General features: G+C 40.1%; 1 protein-coding gene across 3 annotated transcripts in view; it reads right to left on the minus strand.

Moving 5' to 3' along the window:
* MAP7 (microtubule associated protein 7) overlaps window positions 1–20,700 on the minus strand; it is a 99,424-nt gene that overhangs the window by 70,266 nt on the left and 8,458 nt on the right. Inside the window, exon 1 of one of the 3 annotated variants that reach the window (XM_039707093.1) lies at window positions 5,114–5,179. The exons of the other annotated variants lie outside the window; for them this stretch is intronic. Coding sequence (XP_039563027.1) covers window positions 5,114–5,126 — 13 coding nt within the window. The 5' untranslated portion in view covers window positions 5,127–5,179. Of the gene's footprint in view, window positions 1–5,113; window positions 5,180–20,700 lie in introns of those variants that run through there. 3 annotated transcript variants of the gene reach the window in all.

The raw sequence follows: 20,700 nt of genomic DNA on the forward strand, positions 1-20,700 counted from the left end.
AAATTTACCAGGAAGCAGAAACACTCCAGAATACTAAGATATTTTCACATGTGTATGGTCTTGCCAAGATGCCAAAGTTGCCCTTTTCCAAGCACTATCTGCCTGTATTAGAGCAATAAACTAAGAACACTAAAGCAGGCTTTGCAGTAAGAGCCTTAGAAAAAACAGAGTGAGCTACCAGCTTGAAGGACTTATTCAACTTCCAGTAAAGAATCTCTCTGACATCTCTTGAAAAATCTTCCATATTCTACTACACATTTTATCCTTCAGCTTGCTAGGAATGACCTACACTGAAAACTAGGGGAGCATAAGGAAGTTCTGAATGTACCTCAAGACATCACATTAAAATCGTATGCCCAAAAAAACAGGCTTCACTTCCCTACAGTTCAAGTCCTTTATTACCTTCTATCGAACTGCTTAATATTTCTCTATCTGTTTAATACTCACACCCTTGCAGCCCATTGAGTGCTGCAGGTGGTAACAGAGCTGACTGAGTGCTTGAGCACTCGTGGAGAGTTGAGGGCAGAGAGCAAGCAGGGCACACATGCATCCTCAGAGCTGTGGGCACTGCCCAGCTGAGGCCATAACTTGGGCTGCACTCTTCCTGCCCCTGCTGAACACAATATATTGTCTTGTGTGCACTTGATAAATAGATAGTAGAACAGTCAGTGCAGGCGGTTGCATTTATTACATTTAAATACATTTCAGTGCAATTTGTATCTTAATTCAAGGAAAGGCTGTAACTTCTCTGTCCGTTGGCTCAAATTAACCTCTGGTCAACTGCTGGAATGCACCAGGATAAAAATTTTAACTACTAAGTGACTTAACTGTAAAAACTTAAATGTGTGTCAACATTTTACCCTTCCATTCATTTGCCTCCTTCTACAATGAAAAGAGTGCAGGAAACAAGCACATTGAAATAGTATGTGCTCCTTTCATTAATCATCAGCTATATTATTTCCAGTTATCTGGACAAGAACACCAATCTTTTGGCTTCATCTCTAGAAACACTACTGTAGTTCTATAGATAAAAAAAGCAGCTGACCTGTTAAAAAAAGAAAATACATGCATGTTTTAGTTCCAGATAAAACGAATACCACTATCCTCCTCTTCACACCTCAATCCTCTCCCCCAAAGTGTTCCTGGGTTATCCTGATAAAGAGTTACACCAAATAATTTCAGCTGAAATCCTGTCTCTACTTAGGCATCCCAAGTATTTACAAATATTATTTATTTGAAGTTAAAGATTTTAGCTTCCTATTTTTCCTTTCTCACAGAAGCAAAGGTTGTGAAGTTAGATGACACCACCTTTCACATTCCAATGTGGTCTGGAAAAGACAACACAAACTAAAAGAAATAAATCTAACAGCCAACTCTGCACCCAAAGGGACTTCACAATTCCCCACAGCCTTCTTTTTTTTAACAGCATTGAAATCAGTTTTCGCCTCCCAATTCAGTGAATCATCCCTGTGTCATGACATTGGTATCAGTACCAGGTAAAAACCCAAATCCTAGCATGGGATTTTAACTCACTGTAGCCATCTGTTTCAAGAGGATTATATGGATTTTTTTTAAAGTGCTAGACACATTAAAAATAGCAGAGATCCATTTCAAATGCTTTTTCAGCTACCTGGCGTTAAAAATATCACTTAAGCTTGAAAGTCAATGCTACACGACCCTGTAAATTTGCTGTGTCTATTATGTCCTCTGACATCATAGAAAACCCAAAACTAGTATTATAAAAGTAGTACTACAAGCATCAGCTATTTATTTGCATCTCTATTTTTATTATTCATGACTAAAGGAAGCAGACGTAGTCCCTGTCTAAGTCTCAGCTATCCTCAGGCTTTCATTTAATAGCATAATTATAATTTCAAATATGGCAGGTCTTCAAACACTGCTTCATTTTTATTTTGACAACTTAGTGTTAAAGTTTTCAAAACCAGGAAGAGAACACTTCCAAAGAACATTTGTTACCAAATGTGAAAGTCTCATTCTGCTTCATGCATTGACTGCACACTTCCAGAGAACAAACAGCATATGCACTTCAGGCAGGTGGATAAATGTCTTTTTCCAAGACATTTTGTTGCTGGCCAATATGTGCATTTCTAATCTTTTACTGCCTAGGAAAAAAAAACAAACTAAACCACAGCAATTTTGTTTGCTTTGATTCAGATAGCTGGAACCGATCTGCTTTCTGTCTGAGCTGTGATTTGTTTTGCATACACAAAAAAAACTGCTTCTATCCTATCCCCCTATGCAGGAGAAGAAAACATTCCATACATATTCTGATCTATGGATTTTTTGTTTCTTTTTCTTCCAAGAAACCTGTACAATCTTCTTTGTAGAAAGAAAAAAAGACACCAAATGAAAGAAGCATTATTATTTCTATTTGATCAAATAGGTTGTTCAATTATTGTAGATGTATGAGGGACTTGTCATCCTGGTAATATCATACCTCCCTAACCACAAGCAGAAATAATATAAGTGAAGCCATGCTTCAATGCATGACCCTAGTTTTTAAAAGTCAGGGCAACCCTTTTGTTCATAGGAATTTGTCGTCCCCGTTCAGTGCCAAATTTCTGTTAATACAGATAGGCTTTCCAACCAGGCCAGAGGGGTGGGAATTCAAGTGCTAAGGATGTGCATACAGAAAGGTGCCTGTGAATGTACAAGCTATTCCACGTTCCCTACTCCTCCCACCTGCATCATTTTACACTGCCTTGGCACCTGCTTTTGTTTCTCATACAAATGTTGGTCACTGGACACAGGTTTTAAGAACTGCAGCAGCTCTGACTTTGTAGTACTGTACAGAGACATAGCAAGAGACAGCAAAACCCCTCACTTTTTAGTTATTTTCTTATTATAAGTATTCCATAGCAGCTCTTTATTCTTCTTTTCTACTAAAACAGCCTCACAATATAGGAATTTCTTGTTTAATTTAATAATTTTGTTATTATGCTGATTTTTAAAAATAGCTAAGTAAAAAATTGTATTAACCTAAGTTATAATAACCTAAAGGTTTGCCTTGCCTTCTATTAAATCATTTAATCAAGGCCTTATAACAAAATGCTGTCTCTGTTTACATCCTCCAATAATAAATTTTATTCTATTAATTATTAATTATTATTATATTATACTTTCATTTCTACTTTCCAGCATTATCTGATAACTGCATAATTCCATTGCTTTTGTAACCAATATTAAGATTTCAGATTAATTCAATTTCCAAAGATTTAGGCAATGATAAAACAGATAACAGCAACAGCTTTTCACATCTGAAGTTCCCAATTAAGTTTGAAATTAAAGTGAGGTGGGTGGTCTCAGCTTACTTTTACTGCTTTCCCCCCTCACAATTACTTCACAGCTTAGTATCCCCATTCTTCCCTTCCTTGAATTCTCTACTCCCAAGAGGAAAAACCCTGCAATCTAAGATCAGGAACAAAAAAGGGAGAAATTCTTATAACCATCAAGGAAAATAGTTAAGCATGCATGAAGAGTAATAAGCCATCAGATAGTGCTAGCTACCCTTTATTCCCAGAAGCACTAAGTTTCATTTGCCCCATTTAACTAATAAATTCAAAACCCCCCAGATTATTCATTGTCATAACTTCACAAACTTATCTGGAGATTAAAGAACCTCATACTCAATTCACTTTCAGAATAATCCCTACATGACAGCCATGATTTAAGCAAATGAAAGTTGCAGACATCAAACCAGGCCACATGTACTAGGACCTCTGGTTGTTCAGTGAGCACAAATGCACCCTGTGCTGGGGCTGTACCCTCAGGACTGGTCCCATGATGGGCAAGGGCTGATTGATCACTGCTGTGTGCTGAAGGCAGGCACCACAACACAAGGCAACATCAGGAGCTGCTGACTCCTCTGCTCACAGCATCTATGGTGACTTCCACCAGGTTTGCTCTAGAGCCTGACACCAACTGTACAGGGGAAAAAACAATACTGCTGCAGCTGGCACCTAGGCTACAGAGGATGAAGAAAAGGACCATCTCCATAGAGGGACTGTGAGCTGCCATTCCAAGGGTCAGATGAAGGTGTTGCACATAAAAAGCATGATAGCATCAAGCTACTATTCAGTATCAGGCTACTTCTAGGTATGTTAAGTAGCACTTAGAGCAAAGGAAATAAAGAGCAATTAAGTGATTAATTCAGGGACAGTTCATAGTGAACAAAAAGACACCCTCATGACATAACTCAAAGTCTACAGAATAAACACAGAAGGCAACTTCCAAAAAGTCAAACAGACCTGCTGAATGACAAAATGAGACAGCAAAAAAAGCACCTGAATCAAAAAATGGTTTTATTTAGTTTTTTTAAAATATATTTTTGCTGTGTTTATTCACCAGAAAATAACCTAAATGGAGATAGAAGGGAAAACGCAAAATAATACTCTTGTTTTCAGTCTGTGCCTGTACAAAGTTGAATAACTAAAGAGATTAAAAGTTACAAAAAGCACTACTAATTCACCCTTTGGAGAGTAACTCCAGCAGTGCTTCCTTACCACAGAACATCTTTTGCCAGCTGTCTAGCCTAGAGTGGATGAAGGAAAGGAAATATTCCTGAAAAGTTGTCAATACTTTTGGAATTGGGATATTGCACTGCAGCTGTTTTAGTGACTGCAGGCCCTAGCTTCTGTAAAAGACTTCATTACAGAAAAACAGGCCTCTTCCTGTTTTGCAGATTTGAAGTTAAAACTAATTAGACTGAATAACGTTGTGAACAAATAGATAACTGCACCATACATCAAGAGCTACTTAAAACCAAGAAGTCAACTTCAATAAGTAATCTGGTGTTTTAGAAAACAATTAGTAATTAATTACTTAGATATTAACAACAGATACTACAGAAAGATAAAACCTTCACTTTCATAATCTACCTTGTAGAAAAGAAAATAAGAATATCAACATATTTGCAGATCGCTCTTCTGCAACCCCTTGCACCATGCCAGACTCCTTAATTATAAAGTGAAAGTACAAAGGAGAACTACTACATACATCCCACAAGTAGAAATAATGTTTTCCATTTACAAATTTTAATTGGAAAGCCATTTAAAAGGACTTTTTCTGGAAACATGAAGAGCAAGGTGCTTACCTATTTCATCCATTATATTCAGTATTCAACACTCATTTGCACTGCAGAGGTCTACTGTGCATCCATAGCATGATCCGTATCACCCTGTATGCATAGCTTCAATCTCCCAGCCTACATATAAAAAATTCAGGCCAGCAATTTTGCAAACCTGAAGTAGAAAGAAGGTGGTGTCAGGAAGGAAAAGGCGCAGGTTCAGAGAGTGTGGAGAATGCGTGCCATCCAGGTATCCTTTTGAGTCAAAGCTGACCTGCTCTCACCATTTCTGGCCCAACATCTGATCAAAATGGAGTTTGTCACATCCACAGCATCATGAGATTATATTCAAGGACAGGGAGGGGGGAGAAGTCTGCGGAGCACTTCCCTGTGCTCTGCGTCAATAGATTTGGGCTTAGCCTCTGTTAAGCAGCTCAAGCCACCGGTTATTGGTGCTGGCAGCTGTCTACCACACTGCCCCACTTCCTATTTCAAAACACACTGCCTGGGAAGGAGGCCTTGGTCAGCCAGCTCCAACCTGCTCCCAAATAAAATGGAGAAGTATTCCACACAGTGGAACCTCCATGTTTGCCTTGAACAGCCCTTCAAATGTTTAAAACACATCCTCACCTCCCTTTTCAAACAGCTTAATACAAGGATCAGTTACAGCAATACTAAAAAATCCAACAAGCATTTCAAGAGCAAAAACTGAATTGAGATGGGGCTTTGATTATAAAGAATTTTTGCATGTGCACATAAGCAGATTGTTTACTTAGGCTTTTCAAGATTTCAGTATTAAATATATTATTTGGCATTTTAACATTTCTTGGACATCACGTAATTCGTGATGTGTTTCTATTGGCTTGATAACAAACCAGCATTTTCAACAATCATAATGCAGTCATTAATGTCAACACTTTGCTCAATATGGCAAAACAGTTACTAGCAAAAAATAGCAACTACTATAAACCTTCCCTCATCCTCAAAAAAAAAAAAAATGCTGATAGCATATTTAACCCTGATTTTAAGAAATACCTGTGCTCTAGGGCCACTTACTCTATGCCATGTTTAACTTCCCACTAAGAAATAACACATACCTATGCAATATGACCAAAAATAATTCTCCCCTGCAATTCCCTCATTATACATTTTGTTAAAAAACAACTAAAATTGGATTTGTCTCACCAAGAAAATCACGGCATTATACCTCCCATTTTGTTATACCTCCCATTTCAGTACCAACAGCTAATAAACATGCTTGTTCTACACAAACCATTTGCTAAGCCATTATAACTCCTGTACTCATGTGGCACAAGGGCTTCTCCCACCCACTGCGTGCTGGCCCATGCACAGGAGCTTAAAAAGGCACACAGCAGACCAAGTCCTGTCCTGCAATGTGAAAAGCAGCCATGTGGCTGTGTTTAACCAGGGAGGCTGGGAGAGTGGGATTAGGCATGTGGTCCTGTCAGAGCCTTCCCATATACCCTGAGCAATGAAAATCCCAGGAGCACTAACCAGCACTTAGCCTCTCACAACTTGGATCTACATCTTTAGATGAAAACATTCCTATTCTCTGATCCTTTATCATTCATTTATTCAAATTATTGGTTCTGATGCAAATATCCTCCTTCAGTCCTACAACTGATAAAGTCTGAAACCAAGTTTTCCTGGGGGACTGGCTACCCTGTCATTGAACTGTAACCATGACTCTAGAGCTGCTTCCATGAAACTGAGCCTGACAGTTTTATGGAATAGTAGGGAAGTAGATTACTAAACATTATGTAGTTTGAGTTGCAAACTCAAAATAGAGTGTAAATATTAATTACCTTAGATTAGAAATACTAAAGATTCATTATCATTCATTTTATTACTTTTGTTGGGATGATGAGCAAGTAACTTGCTCCACAAGAGGTCCCCTTGAGGTACAGCACATGAAGTATGGAAAGCACGCAAACAAATCCAGAACCCAGTTCACTCAGAGCATGTTCAAAACCACCCTACTGATAGAGACTGCAAACCAGAATTAAAAACCTAGGGAGAGAACAGGTTAAACACCACCCCTCCCAGCAATGATTCTAAAAGGAGTGTTTGTGTATTCTGATACATTCACACACAGTTCAGATCACATGGCCTGAGGGGGTAAAAGCTATTCTATCACTGGCATGTAGGGTAAATTAACTTGCTAATTCACTTTCTAATGCACAGTTCACTGAGCATACAATTACATAAAAAAGGAGAATAAAAACTCATGCAGTCAAGCATATTAAATTTGTACAGATTTCTACATTATACAGAGTAGGGTTTTTTTTAAATTCTGATAAATACATATTCATAAACAAACCCACATCATTCACCTTTAAATCAAGTCACATGCACAGCAGTGAGCATATGCCATCTCTCTCTAGCACTGCCAGACAAAAGCTACATTGCCAAAAATAGCCACAGAGTGTGCTGGAGTAGCTGCAGAATGCCCTAGATACATTTAGGCCATAAAGATTGAGCAGCACTAATGCAAGGAAAACTTGGGCACTAAGGTTCATAACAGGCCAGGGCTGAAAAGAGAGAGAAAGATGAATTTCCATCCTTGAAGCTAATTTTTAATAGATGTTATTTTAGCTCAGTTTAAAAGAGAGACTTAAAAGGCAGAAAGCTGAGAAAAGCAGAGCCAGAACACATGTATATATACACAAAACATTACAGAAAAAAAATGTATTAAAACCCTTAGTACAGGCTTTCCATTAAAAAGCCAGCTAAAAGAAAAATAGGTGCTTTTTTTTGTTTTAGGAGAAAAATATAGAGAGAGTTGACTTTACAAGAGCACTGTCCTGTGCTCTGGTAGATGTTTCTCCTAATCAGTTTCTGAATTGTTTTTAAAACAGGATTTCTTCCTGCTCCTCTTCTGAAAGGAATAGGAAAGTTTACCAGGTTTTTTCCCTAGATCATGTAAAATACTATAAGCTGAAAGAACTAAACAAGTAAAGACCAGGGTGCTAAGTGTTTAGGTCAGTTTCTATTGCACCTGGGCTGCTGGCAACAAGCAGGCCCCTGCCTGTTAGCAGGGTTCATTGAGAGCACTTTAAACTAGACTGGAAGGGACATGGGGACACAGGCTCAACAGAGATTGGGTGTGGGGAGAACTATAGAAACCACACTAGCAGGAAAAGGAGACTAAAGAGAGAATATCTCAAACCAGCACAAGAAGCCTAAGATGCAACCGATGTAACCAGAGCACAGGGTTATGGGACATCCCTCTGCATCCCCACGGGAATATTGGCATGATTAAACAGTTCTGTAAGGTGCTCGTACACAGGGCACACATATGGGGGATAATCAGCAGGAACTGGATATCTGTGTGCAGGCACAGGGCTTTGACCTCATCACAGTTATGGAGACGTGATAGGATAGCTCCCGTGGGATGGGATTACTGGAATGTTGTCACGCAGGGCCACACGCTGTTTAGGAGAAACAGACCTGGAGGACGAAGTGCTGGAGTTGCCCTCTATGTGAGACAACACATAGCATGTATCAAGCTCTGTCTAGGGATGGATGATGACCTAAGGGTCAGGATAAAAGGACAGACCAGTAAGAGACACTGCTGTGGGTGTTTGCTGCAGGCCATCTGACCAGTAGAAGGAAGCAGATAAGCCCTTCTACTGGCAGCTTGAAGCAGCCTCAGAGTCAGAGGCACTGGTTCTTCTGTGGGGTCTTTAAGCATCCTGACACCTGCTGAAGCAACACAGCAAAGAGTCTAACAGCAGAGAAGGTTCCTGTAAAGCACTGGTGACAACTTCCTGTCACAGGTAGTAGAGGACCCCACAAGGAATGTGTGCTGCTTGACTTCATGGTAAAATGGGGAAGGCCTTCTTGGAGATGTGAAAATAGAGGACCCCACAAGGAACGTGTGCTGCTTGACTTCATGGTACCAAATGGGGAAGGCCTTCTTGGAGATGTGAAAGGTTGGGAGCAGCCTTGGCTGCAGCAACCATGAGATTGTGGAGTTCATGATTAGGTGAGGAGGAAGCAGACCAGCAAGTAAGATTATAACCATAGATATCAGGAGAGCTGACTTTAGGCTCTTCAGGGATCTTCTAAGAAGAATCCCATAAGAACAGGCCCTGATGGGAAGAAGGATCCATAAGAGTTGAGATCACTTCGGCCAGGCTCAAGGATGGTGCATTGCAGTGAGAAAGAAATCAGGCCAGCAGGGCAAGAGACCTCCATGGATGAATGAAGAACTTACTTCACTCAAGTACTTCCACAGAGGCAAGTGTCATCAGAGAGCCATCTTCATAAACTTCACCCATTTCATTTCAACAGATTTTGGATGCACTGACAAGTGTTGTGTTTTTCAGTCAAATACTGAGAGTGACCAGAGCTAATCTTTGCACAGGAGAGAGCAGTGTTCTGTCTTTCTAATGCCATCCTCCAAGTTACCTCTGAGGAAGAAAGCTCAGTGTGAGTGAAGAGATCATTGCCTATATCAACTGACTGAGACAAAATGGATTTCCTCAGATTAGCAGAGGATTGCCTTACATTGGCAGACAAGGCTTCACCTTTAGGAGGCAGATCAGCAGTAGAAAGACAAAAGGCATCTCCACACAAGCCCTGCCCCACTTACTGAGTGACTCTCCATGTGGGCCTTCTTAAATTGTCTGTAAACCACCTATTGCTCTTCCTTTGTGTCTATAAGTGTCTCTATAATAAATTAGCCTATCGGTTTTTTATCATACATGTATAAATGTATTCAATTTCTTTTTCCTATCCTTTACATGTTAAACCAAAAATTGTGTATATTAACTACTTGCTTACTGGTAGACAGGAAACAATCACAGTTACGGAGCTGCAGAATCTCCTGGCAAGACATGCTTTCACTGTAGATTCAACGTCCTCACAAAATTATTTTAGCACATTAACAGAAAAAGCTTCTGAAAATCTGAACAAGCAGTCACTTCCTTCCCCCACCCTAGCAGTAATAACACAACCTAATTTTTTTAATTTTTTTTTTTTTGTAGAAGTCAATAGTCGCTCAGCAGTAATAACACAACCTATTTTTTTTAATTTTTTCTTTTTGTAGAAGTCAATAGTCACTGCGGCATTAAAATAATCAGAAGTCAGGTGTCCAGTCAATAGTCGCTGCGGCATTAAAATAATCAGAAGTCAGGTGTCCTTCACTGTTCTGTTGTCTTTCTCCTGACCCACTGTGTGAAATGCCCCCATACCCAAGAGCAAGCTAGTATATAAACATCAAAAATAACAATTAAACAGAAGCATTGGTACTGAGAGCAGATCTCATGTTGAAAACACTCCCCAAACCCCAAAGAGCATTAGCTCAAAATAGCTGAGTGCATTGGTTTAAGACCAAGAACAACAATGTAAAGATCCCTTTTGAAAGTTCAGTCTCTTCCATGGCTGTCTGAAAACATCCTGTGTAAGGCAAAATATGGCTGGACAGGGACATGACTGGCAGCTGACAGATACCACAAGTGTTCTGCCATTCCCATTCCAGGAAGGGGAGAGAAACACACCTCTCTCTTTCAGTCCTCATGAGCCATTTGCCAGGAGTAAGACCTGCAGGCGATCCAGGTAGTCTGAGACAATTCATTAGATGCTGAAAAAAGCCCTCTTTGTGCCCAACAATGTGATCCAAACATGTAGAATATTTTTTTATTCTTAATCCATAATTGTTCATTTCATCACACAGTTTCAGAAAAAAACTCTCTAACTCTTTTGTATGAGCCTTAGGATGCCAATTTGATTTCAAGGGTTTTTAAGTGTAGTTTATGTCACTATAAAAATCTGGACTTCAGTTAGACCAGTTAGACCTATATCCACAGATTTTTTTTTTTAATCAGCTATTTTGATTAATAGTATGGTTATGAAGGAATTTACTTGAGGGTGAGATTTGCTTCCCTTATACCAGTGTCCTTACTATAAAAATCTGGACTTCAGTTAGACCTATATCCACAGATTTTTTTTTTAATCAGCTATTTTGATTAATAGTATGGTTATGAAGGAATTTACTTGAGGGTGAGATTTGCTTCCCTTATACCAGTGTCCTAGTAGAGGAGAGAACTTAAGAGTTATTCCACACATTTAAGTATTTAAGCAATGATGTCTAATACACTCTGCAGAAGGAGGCTGTCAGGAGAGTCATGGCTTCCACTGTTGAGCAAAAATAGGCAAGTTTCAGTCATAAGAAGTCAGCATTAAGCAGTAGTGCATGTAGGCTTCCTTAATAAGAAGGGAGAGGCAGAATCCAGAATCTTGAAGTGCCATAATTTGCAGCTACGTAGCATTAAAGACATAAAAATATTTGTTTATTACCATCATTATGGAGCTCCTAGAAATGCAGGCTAAAGCAGCTAAAGTTAGTTTCACTAGGATGTTGTTACTGGAAAGACATAGGAACTTCAACTAACAGCTGCAGCATAGGCCATTTTCCTTAGGAAGTGCACCACCTTTTCCCAAATGCTTCAGTGTAGTGCCAAAGTGTCATGCTGTTAACATATAACTGCTGTACAGTATGCATGGGAAGCATGTACCCTTTAGAAACACTGTCCATTCACTTTTTTAATAAGCACATCTGTATCCAGATGTGACTACACACCTACACCTCTTTTCTGTGATAACTGCCAGGAACCGCACCTTACCTGATGTGCTGGCGCACCTTTCCTCCAAGCTATGTCCTTTTCTCCTAGCAGACAAAATTCTGTGGAAAGAACAGTCTCTTCTGCATTTAGTTAAGCTGTATGCTTGGCAAATCCTTGAAGAAACTGCTCTGGACCAAGGAATTTGGTGAACAGATTTAAAAGAGAGCCAAGCTATCAAACACAGCAATTACTGAACAGTGAATAGAGCCTGAACAACCATGCAGCAGTTAAGTATTTGATTCAGTGGCAGAGTAGGCAGCCTCATTACTCCCCAAAGTGTTGTTTGAGGCAGTTCACAAGCTGCAGCCAAATCCCAGTCTTAAGGCGGCAGCCTTGTTAGCCGATGTTAAAGTACTTGCAACAAAAAAACTCCCACAACCCAAAGAAAAACAAAACAAAAAACCCAAAATATCCCCAAACAAACAAAAACCAAGCAACAACAACAAAACCCCAACCAAAACAACAAACTGAAAAAGCCTCCCAAGCCTCCAAATAACCAATAACTTTTGGGACAGGTTCACTATTAAATAATGCAGACTTCAGAGACCACATATCAAAGAATTAAGTGGACCACTTCACTTTTTTTTGTGATAGTCTCTCTGAGGCACAGGCTAACTGTATCTTGTACAGTCACTTCTAGCTTTTGTGTTTGACAATGCTGACTTTATACATCCTGGATGACATCCACTATCCATCATTTTAACACCTCTCTCTTTCTGACTCATGATGCATCATTTGCAATAAAATAAATGCAGCGAAGTCAAATTCAGTGCCAGGTCCCCCCAGCATAAGCAGTGCAGCAAATTGATGGTATGGCTGCAAAACAATCTAGACTTTTATTGCAATAGCATAAGAACAAACCCAAGAAATCTGGACCCACTCCAGCATAGCTTCTCTCCAGTTCTTGTAAATGCAGCTTTGATCTCTGGGAAGCTCTGAAGCACGAGTCAGATGTGCTACTGGCACACAAATACCCACTATTCCAAGTAAACAGACAGTGCAAGCTTCTGGGAAGCCTAGGTAAGTAAACATTGCAAAAAAACCCCAACATGAACCATGAAAAGGCAAGATTTCAGGAACAAAAGCTAAAATTAAAGCAGAAATAACTCTTCTTTATAATGCCTCTCTTCCTTGTCCCAGACACTCTTAACCTTCCCATCAAATCCTATGGAGCCCTGTTCTCCGATGAGTACCAGGCTGGGTATTTCATTACTGAAGCCCTTTGTTTCTCCATACAAGTAATACCAGGCTGTGCTGGAGTAGCACTGCCTGCAGTTCTGCCAGAATGCCTCAGCCCTGACTGAGGAGAGGGATGATTCAGACCATTCATTTTCTAAGTCCCTTGCTCCAAACTCCCTTTCTGCAATTTGCCTAATAGCCTAATAACTCTCCACTTGCCAGAAAAAAAAAGTTTTAAAAAGTAACTACTTCACTGCAAAATTATCAACCTTTTTGTAGTTCTACTATTTTGAGATATGACAAGATGTGACAGTAGGCTGTACAGACCAACCAGTAATTCAGAAGATAAACAGATCTGGGATTCAAAGGCTGATGAGAAACTTGCACCAATTTCTTCAAGGTAACTTGAGGTACTGTCCTTGGGAGTATTCTCATTCTTTGAGATGGATATTGTATGGTTATTTTTTTCAGGTAACAATTAGACCACTAATGGTTTACTTGCAAAATGCAGTTCAGTTCAATAAAGCCAGAGAGATCCAGACAGGGCAATAAGTGCTTTCCGTCCATTAACAAGAGAAGAATGTGTTTTAAGTGTGGTTAGATTTGCTACTTTTTCAATTTACTTTGCTTCAGAAGAATGACAGCAGGGACAAAGTTGGCCCAGCCTTTTTAATGGTGTTGCACAAGCCTAAGCATGCATCTTCTTGCCAGACATCTTTAAAATTCCCCACACATAGCTCTTCTTAGGACAAACTGAGCTCTGCACTACTCATTAGTTACAACTACACAGGGCAGAATTACAGTTGTGCAAAACATTTGCAACTCTGAAAAGAGTAAACCGTTCAGCTGCAACTATCCCATGCAATGTTTTAAATACTTCAAGATCAATAAGCTTTGTTTTTGTTTCAACTCCTATTCAGAGAATTTATTAAAAGACCTTTGGAAAAGGTTTTAAAAAACATGGGAAAGGAGTACACATGACATCTACCTTTCAGTGCTCGTACACAGATGTACCTAAGTGCTTTACTAGATGGACTTCAACTGACCTTCAAAAAACATGGGAAAGTAGTACACATGACATCTACCTTTCAGTACACAGATGTACCTAAGTGCTTTACTAGATGGACTTCAACTGACACCATAGGATATCTCCAGTTGTGACAGCTGACTACAAAAGTCAGCGTCCATCAATTTGTAGAATTAACTACAGCAAGTTATAGCCTAGCTGAGCTTTTTTCTCCACTCTCTTAGAAGGAAGGTACTTGACGCAATAGAGCAAGAACAGGATCTAGGATCACTGTCTACGAGCTTTGTGTTTCATTTTGCCAAAGCCTGTGATGCAATCAATAGTGTATCCTGTTCCCACACTCCTCAGGCATTAATTATCTGCCTTTGTCTATATTTGTTTAAAGATTTTCCAAAAAAACCCTCAAAACAAACTATACCCCATCTTCTCCATAGATAAGTGCTCCTCCTTTGTTTACCTGGGGGCAAAGGAATGTCTTAGCAATATTTACCTATTGTTCTTTCTCAAATAATCTATTTCAAATATTGGAAGAGTTGTCAATGATGCCTCACAAACACCTATATCACAGTATACGGGAGAAGAGTAGTACCCTACTTGCTCAAGGGCAGATACAGGGACAAGGCTTCCCTTCATGTCAAAAGCACTAAGCACGTAACCACGGCACTGCTCTGTACTTTGCCACAGCAGTCAGCAACAATCCTTCTTGGAAAGCTCTGACACCAAGATATCCTCCAAAACATACCCACAGACAGCAGAAATACAAACACCACTGATGAAAAAAGTTTAACCAATAAGCTTCACCAAAATCACAAACCACACTATAATATGTTCAAATGTCTTACCCGGGTGGGACAGGGAATGGGAATACTTAAAAATTTGTTATTTCCCAGGCTGACCAGGCAGCTCTGTATCTACAAAATTTACCAAAAGACACTCAAACTGCATAGAAGATTATAACAACTGTTGTACATATCCATATCTCAAGCACACGAATAGGCAATCCAGGGCATGGCAGCAGAGCCAGCAAACCAGCCTGGCAGGCAATCTCCATTTCCATCTGCTTGGCCCCCAGCACCTCAGCATGCAGAGCTCTTGGCTCTACTGGCACGTGACGGGCAGAGCTCAGAGCACCATGACCATCATGGGGTCCCACTAAAGCAGCCCCAGCCTGCAAGCAGCAGTGTGTGAGCAGCTCTGACCAGATACAAGCCATGCCAGCCCAGCCCAACCAGGTCACCGAGTACAGCACCAGTAAACAGCAAAAAAGGCACAACTGCCAATTAACATAAGCCTCAATGCTCCACTTACTCAGCAGCCAGTTGTATTCAACACAAATTAGCTTCTCTTTCAGTACAAAGTCCCAATTAATCTTAAAGGCATGCAGGACACCAACAGACTCCCAATTTTCCTCATTTTATTTTTCTCCCTTTAAAAAGCAAAGCATAAAATATAATCCAACATTGTACTGCTTTGTAGTGCAGCACAAAATAAAGGTATTTGGAACATGGCTTTAGCATTTATAATTGCACAACAGTGTGTTATATAACAGAAAAGCCAGATCTCATTGGATTTTCCCATTTAAAGATCCAAGAGCGCAACAGAGAGCAGAGGTTTAAGCACATGCACACAGTGATTTCACATCTTTTAATACCTTCAAGTAGCAAAGTCTTCTCAAAAATTTACAGGCAAAACATGTTGTTAAAAAAGTATTTGTGATATATACCTCACAAACATATATATGTTATGCTCCATATTAAATCTGTCTGGAGAATACAATAAATGTTGCTTTTACTTAAAGAACATTTAAGCAAAAGGAAAGTCTGACAAAAAGAAAGGGAGAAAACCTTGTGCAGAGAACGGAAAGTAGGTGCACTGTCGCTCAGCCAATTAGTAATTAGAACCTCTTTGGCTGACTGTTTTTCTGCAGAGTAACATTCAGTAATCCCTACACAGCATGAAATACTTGAATCAGATGGGAAAGCTCTTATTATAATCACTATTGTCAGGATGTTCTGCAAAAACAAGTTCCCTCTCTGGGGAGAGGGAAACAGATACTGTTCCTGTAAATGGTACTAGACATTATATTTTTTCTGTAAGTCACATGAATTTCCATGTGAAAAGGCAGTCATTGTAGCAGAGGTCTCAGAGGGATTGTTAATCAATAACTGGTTATTTTCCAATAACCAGCGTCAGAAGGCAGCAGCTTTAAAACTGAAAACCAAGCTTTCCTCAAGTGAAGAGCATGTCTCAGTTTTTATAAATATATTGTTATGCCATCTGGAGAAAAAAATTTCAGGAGGATATGTAGTGACAGGACAAGGGGGAATTGACTTCAAACTGAAGGAGGGTAGGTTTAGAGCAGATATTAGAAAGGAATTCCCCACTGAGAGGATGGGAAGGCACTACAACAGGTTGCCCATGGAAGCTGTAGATGCCCCATCGCTTGAAGTGCTTAGGACCAAATTGCATGGGCCTCCAAGCAACCTGGTCTAATGGAAAGTGTCCCTGCCCACAGCAGGGGGGTCAGAACTATATGAGCTTTAAAGTTCCTTCCAACCCAAACCATTCTGTGATTCTCTTGACTTCTGTAATTCTTGCTCACTCTCAGCCTCCCAGCTTGGTGCACTTCCACACTACCTCAGTCCACCAAAGTGATGTCAGGTTGGATATTCTGTGAAGAGAATTTGCTGAGAATGAGGATGGCAAAAGTCCTTCAAAAGTAAGCAAATGCCTCCCCCTCTCCTCAGGCACAGATTACAACAGGTTTTTTAACCACAGAGAAAAATTCAAAATCTTACTCTTCTTAATGGTATTGGATTCTGTTTACTTCAGAACAGAAGTTACTTACAGAACATCCCATTTATAAGCATGCAGTAACTCTACCAATGCACTATGTTTTAAGGAATATCTTGGCTCACTTCAAGCATAAAATATGTCACCAACACCAGAAATGCAAAAGTGAACCGTCTCATGAAATTGCTCCCTATCTTGTTTCCTTCTAAAGCTATGTTAGCTTATATAATTTCAGGAGCAGAGGTCTGCTTATGTGACTCACTGGATGAAGTATGTTAAATCACACTCCTTGGAGCCATGAAAGGGGCACACAAAAGTGAATGGAAGAGGCAGCATAACCTCTCTCCCTAACACAGATTCCCTTTCTTCTGAAAGCTCCCAGGAACTCATCAGGTCAGGTTTACAAACCCATATTGCTATTTGCCCTACTTAAAAAATAAAACAAAACAAAACCAACCACAACCCCCACGCCTCCCCCACAAAAACAGCCAGGAAGAGAGAAGAGGCCAATGACATCTCAAAAGTACCCCTGCCCAAGAACTCTATTGAAAACTGGCTGGCAGACTACGACATCAGCAAACCTTCGTGCCTCGATGTATAGAAAAAAACCCCCTCAGTTTAACCATCTGGGACTAGATTTTAGGGATAAGAGCTTGCTACTGGCAATTATCTAGATCTTTTTGAAAAGAAATCCTAGGACAAGTTTAAGAAAAGTCTATAATCCAAGCCTGGAGTAAAAAGACTAAATAGCAGCACTTTGTCAAAGTGTAAGCTAAATCTCCACTGAGATTACTGAAGAGTTCCATTAAAGGAAACTGCTAGTAGCAGCAAAACACACTGAACTGTTTAGAGTCAGGCAAGAGCAGGGCATGTTTGCAGAGCTAAAAATGAGCAGAAATCACCTCTGCAAACATTGGGGTCAGGGGCCTTTTCAGAACTGCAACACAATTATCATGGAGATGCTGTCTTCACTTCTCAGGAAAGGAAGATCAAACGATCATACTATCACCTTAAACATTTCAGTCCTGGAATGTTATTGTTGCTCATCATGCAGATGCCACAAACATGTGAAATCTGAAAGGAATTTTTTAAAAGTCTAACCAAAACAGGAGGCATCCACAAGCATTTCTGTGCTGTGTGTGAGCACCACAGTCTGCACAGGCTGCTTTGCATCAGTTACTGACTACAAAGATTTAAGTTGAACATACTGTAGTGAAAAGCCAGGCTGTGCTCAGGCAGCCTTCAGTGACACTGAGCATGTGAGATACGGTTTACAGCAGCATAACTCTACTTAACTCAAAGGGATGCTGAGGCTCATAGAAACTCCCTGGACACAAAATAAGACAATTGTGTTTCCTAAAACTGACAATAACCTAGTAGGGAAAAATACTAGCACAGAAGTAGATCAATACATTACAGCATAGTTCAGAAAAAAAAAAAACCAAATTGGAAGTGTAAGAACATATCAAAGCAATGATAACCCAGGCACAACAAGCACAAACCAGGTCTGCAGCCTGGTTTTATTGTCAGTACCTCACTCAGCAGCTGGTTGTTGCTGTCCTTTTCTGTTTTACAGATGGAAACTGCCATCTGCTTTTTTCTTTACCTCTTATTTTGCAGTTCAGACTGCAATTAAACATATCACTGCCATAGTTAGGTGGCTAGTAAAGGCTGTTTGTGTTTAGAAAACCCTAACAAAACAAAACCTACTTTTTCTCCCTTTGCTGCAGGGAATGAGAGTGAGGTAAACATGTTTTCATTTTTCTAGTGAAAGGAAATGCACATGAAAAGTAAAAGTAGCATTATCTAGAATTTGTATGGACACGTGTCCAAGATGGGATGTATATTCCCCAATGAAAGCACTGTTACAATTAAGAAGAAATGACAGGCAAGAAGGTTCATCAGATTGTTTTCCACCACACTGCCATTCCTGCACTATAAACTAGTGCAAACTCTACTGGTATGACGTCTCTGTCTTCAGAAACAGCTCAGATGTGTTTGATGTGATTTGTGGTGTCTTAGCATAAAAGCCAAAATTAAGTACTGTAATTTTCACCAGTGCATTTAGTCAGCATGCAGGTGATGAGGAAACTGACTTTGAATAAAGGACAAAAAAACCCAAAGCCAGAACTGGCTGTGTGAAATAATGACTTCTTATGTCAAGGGCGGGTAACTGGATAAACCTGCATTTCCAAAACAGCTTTCAGAAAAGCTTCCTGAAGCGGAATTGAGAAACAAGATAGCTTTGTACACTAAGATACAACAGTATGAATCAAGTTCTGTCAGCACTTCTATAATACGCCTTGCCTGTGCAGGAGTTTAAAATGAAGCTGAAAAAGATCAGGAATTCAAGAAGGAAAAAAAACCCCACCCAAGCCTCTTCAGCACATTTAACAAAATGTTCTACAGTATCAGGAGATTTTAGGTCGAGGATCTTTCACTGGACTTTCAACTGGTCATACTGCCTGCCTAGGACATCCGCACTACAATCGTAGTCCCAGCAATCAAATCAGGACTCAGGTGTCCTACAGAAAACTGAGTTGTGAAAGTGTTACTTCCTCAATCCTTTTCCTTATTGCCTCCCAGGAGAAAGAGGAGAGAGAAAGAGGATGAAGATCCTTCCTAATGTTTTCTGTGTCATTGACCATCCTCAGAACTTTCAGGGAGCATCCCTGTTCTTAATTAGGAAAGATCACATTTTTAGCACAGCATACCATGCAATGGGAGGTGGGTATGGCACTATGCTGCGGCAAAGCTCTTCTGAAGACCAAATTCACCAGCTGGAGTAATTCCTGCAGGGATGTGCTGTGGTACCAGCCTCATTCCATAGCCCTTCAATGCTAAACAAAAAGCCAAGTGGCAGAGCACAGAAGAGATCCATGAGGAGCTGTGCCTGGTGTGGCAGACTGTAGAAGAACAGTCAGTCCTATGTCAGCTTCAGATATAAGAGGAAGACTTGACTGATATAAGAGAAGAATGTTGACAGTGAAAATAAATCAATAAATCAATAAACCAACCTCAGTGTGAAGACTAGGCCCATTAGTAGGCATTACTGGAGGCTCAGACTGTAGTGGTATGAAACAAAAGAAATAAAGACTGATGACCAGGTGGCCAGCAACCAAACTACAAACTCTAAGGACATTGAGTCCCTTCTGGGAACTCCAGTACCTTGACCATTTCTCCTGGCTTCTTGAAGGTTTTGCATAACTCTCAGAACAGGAGGCAGAGAGTCAGTTTGCCTAGGAATCAAGCTGATTGCAGACCTGGCCTCCAACATGCACTATTGAAGATCACTTGCTGAGATTAGAGACCAGCTGAAAATCCACAAATGTGACTTCTAACGGGAAACTCCTGTTCTCCCTGAAGCTATCTCTACAGACACTAGTACCAGAAAACAAAGTTCTTAATCTAACAGAATTTTTATTCCTGTGTGATAGGCATCAACTGGAAGACCTCTACAATTTGGAATCTCTGCTACTTGCCACATATTACATCTCAGCAGATACCTGTGCTTAATTTGTTCCAACTCTTAACTCCAAACCCAGTTTCTTCTTGTTGACAACTGCATGGATAAACTGCATAAAAACGTGCAGAAATACAGCTAATCCCAGAGAAAAACTGTATTTCCTCCAGAGAGCTGAAGAGCAAAACTAGTCTTCAACAGATCTGAAACAATTGGATGAAAATCTATTTGTCCAGAATAAAAGGGAACAAAAACTTCAACAGACATCTTACACCACCATCCCACTGAAGGTACAGAAGGTATTCATCTACTTCAAAACAACCCAGAGCTCCCCAGCAGAAAAACACAGAGTACAGCTACAGGCCTGTGCCAGTACTGACAGAACAGTTCAGTTTTCCACTGGTACAGCCTGCTCCAAACCCCTTGTCTCCTCCACTACAACAGGGACACAATTCTGCTTTCTGGAGAAACCTGCATCCAGGTTAAGCTGCAGTGACCTGCC

Source organism: Passer montanus, unplaced genomic scaffold, assembly GCF_014805655.1.
Source record: "Passer montanus isolate IOZ18808 unplaced genomic scaffold, ASM1480565v1 scaffold2, whole genome shotgun sequence".
NCBI lineage: Eukaryota > Metazoa > Chordata > Aves > Passeriformes > Passeridae > Passer > Passer montanus.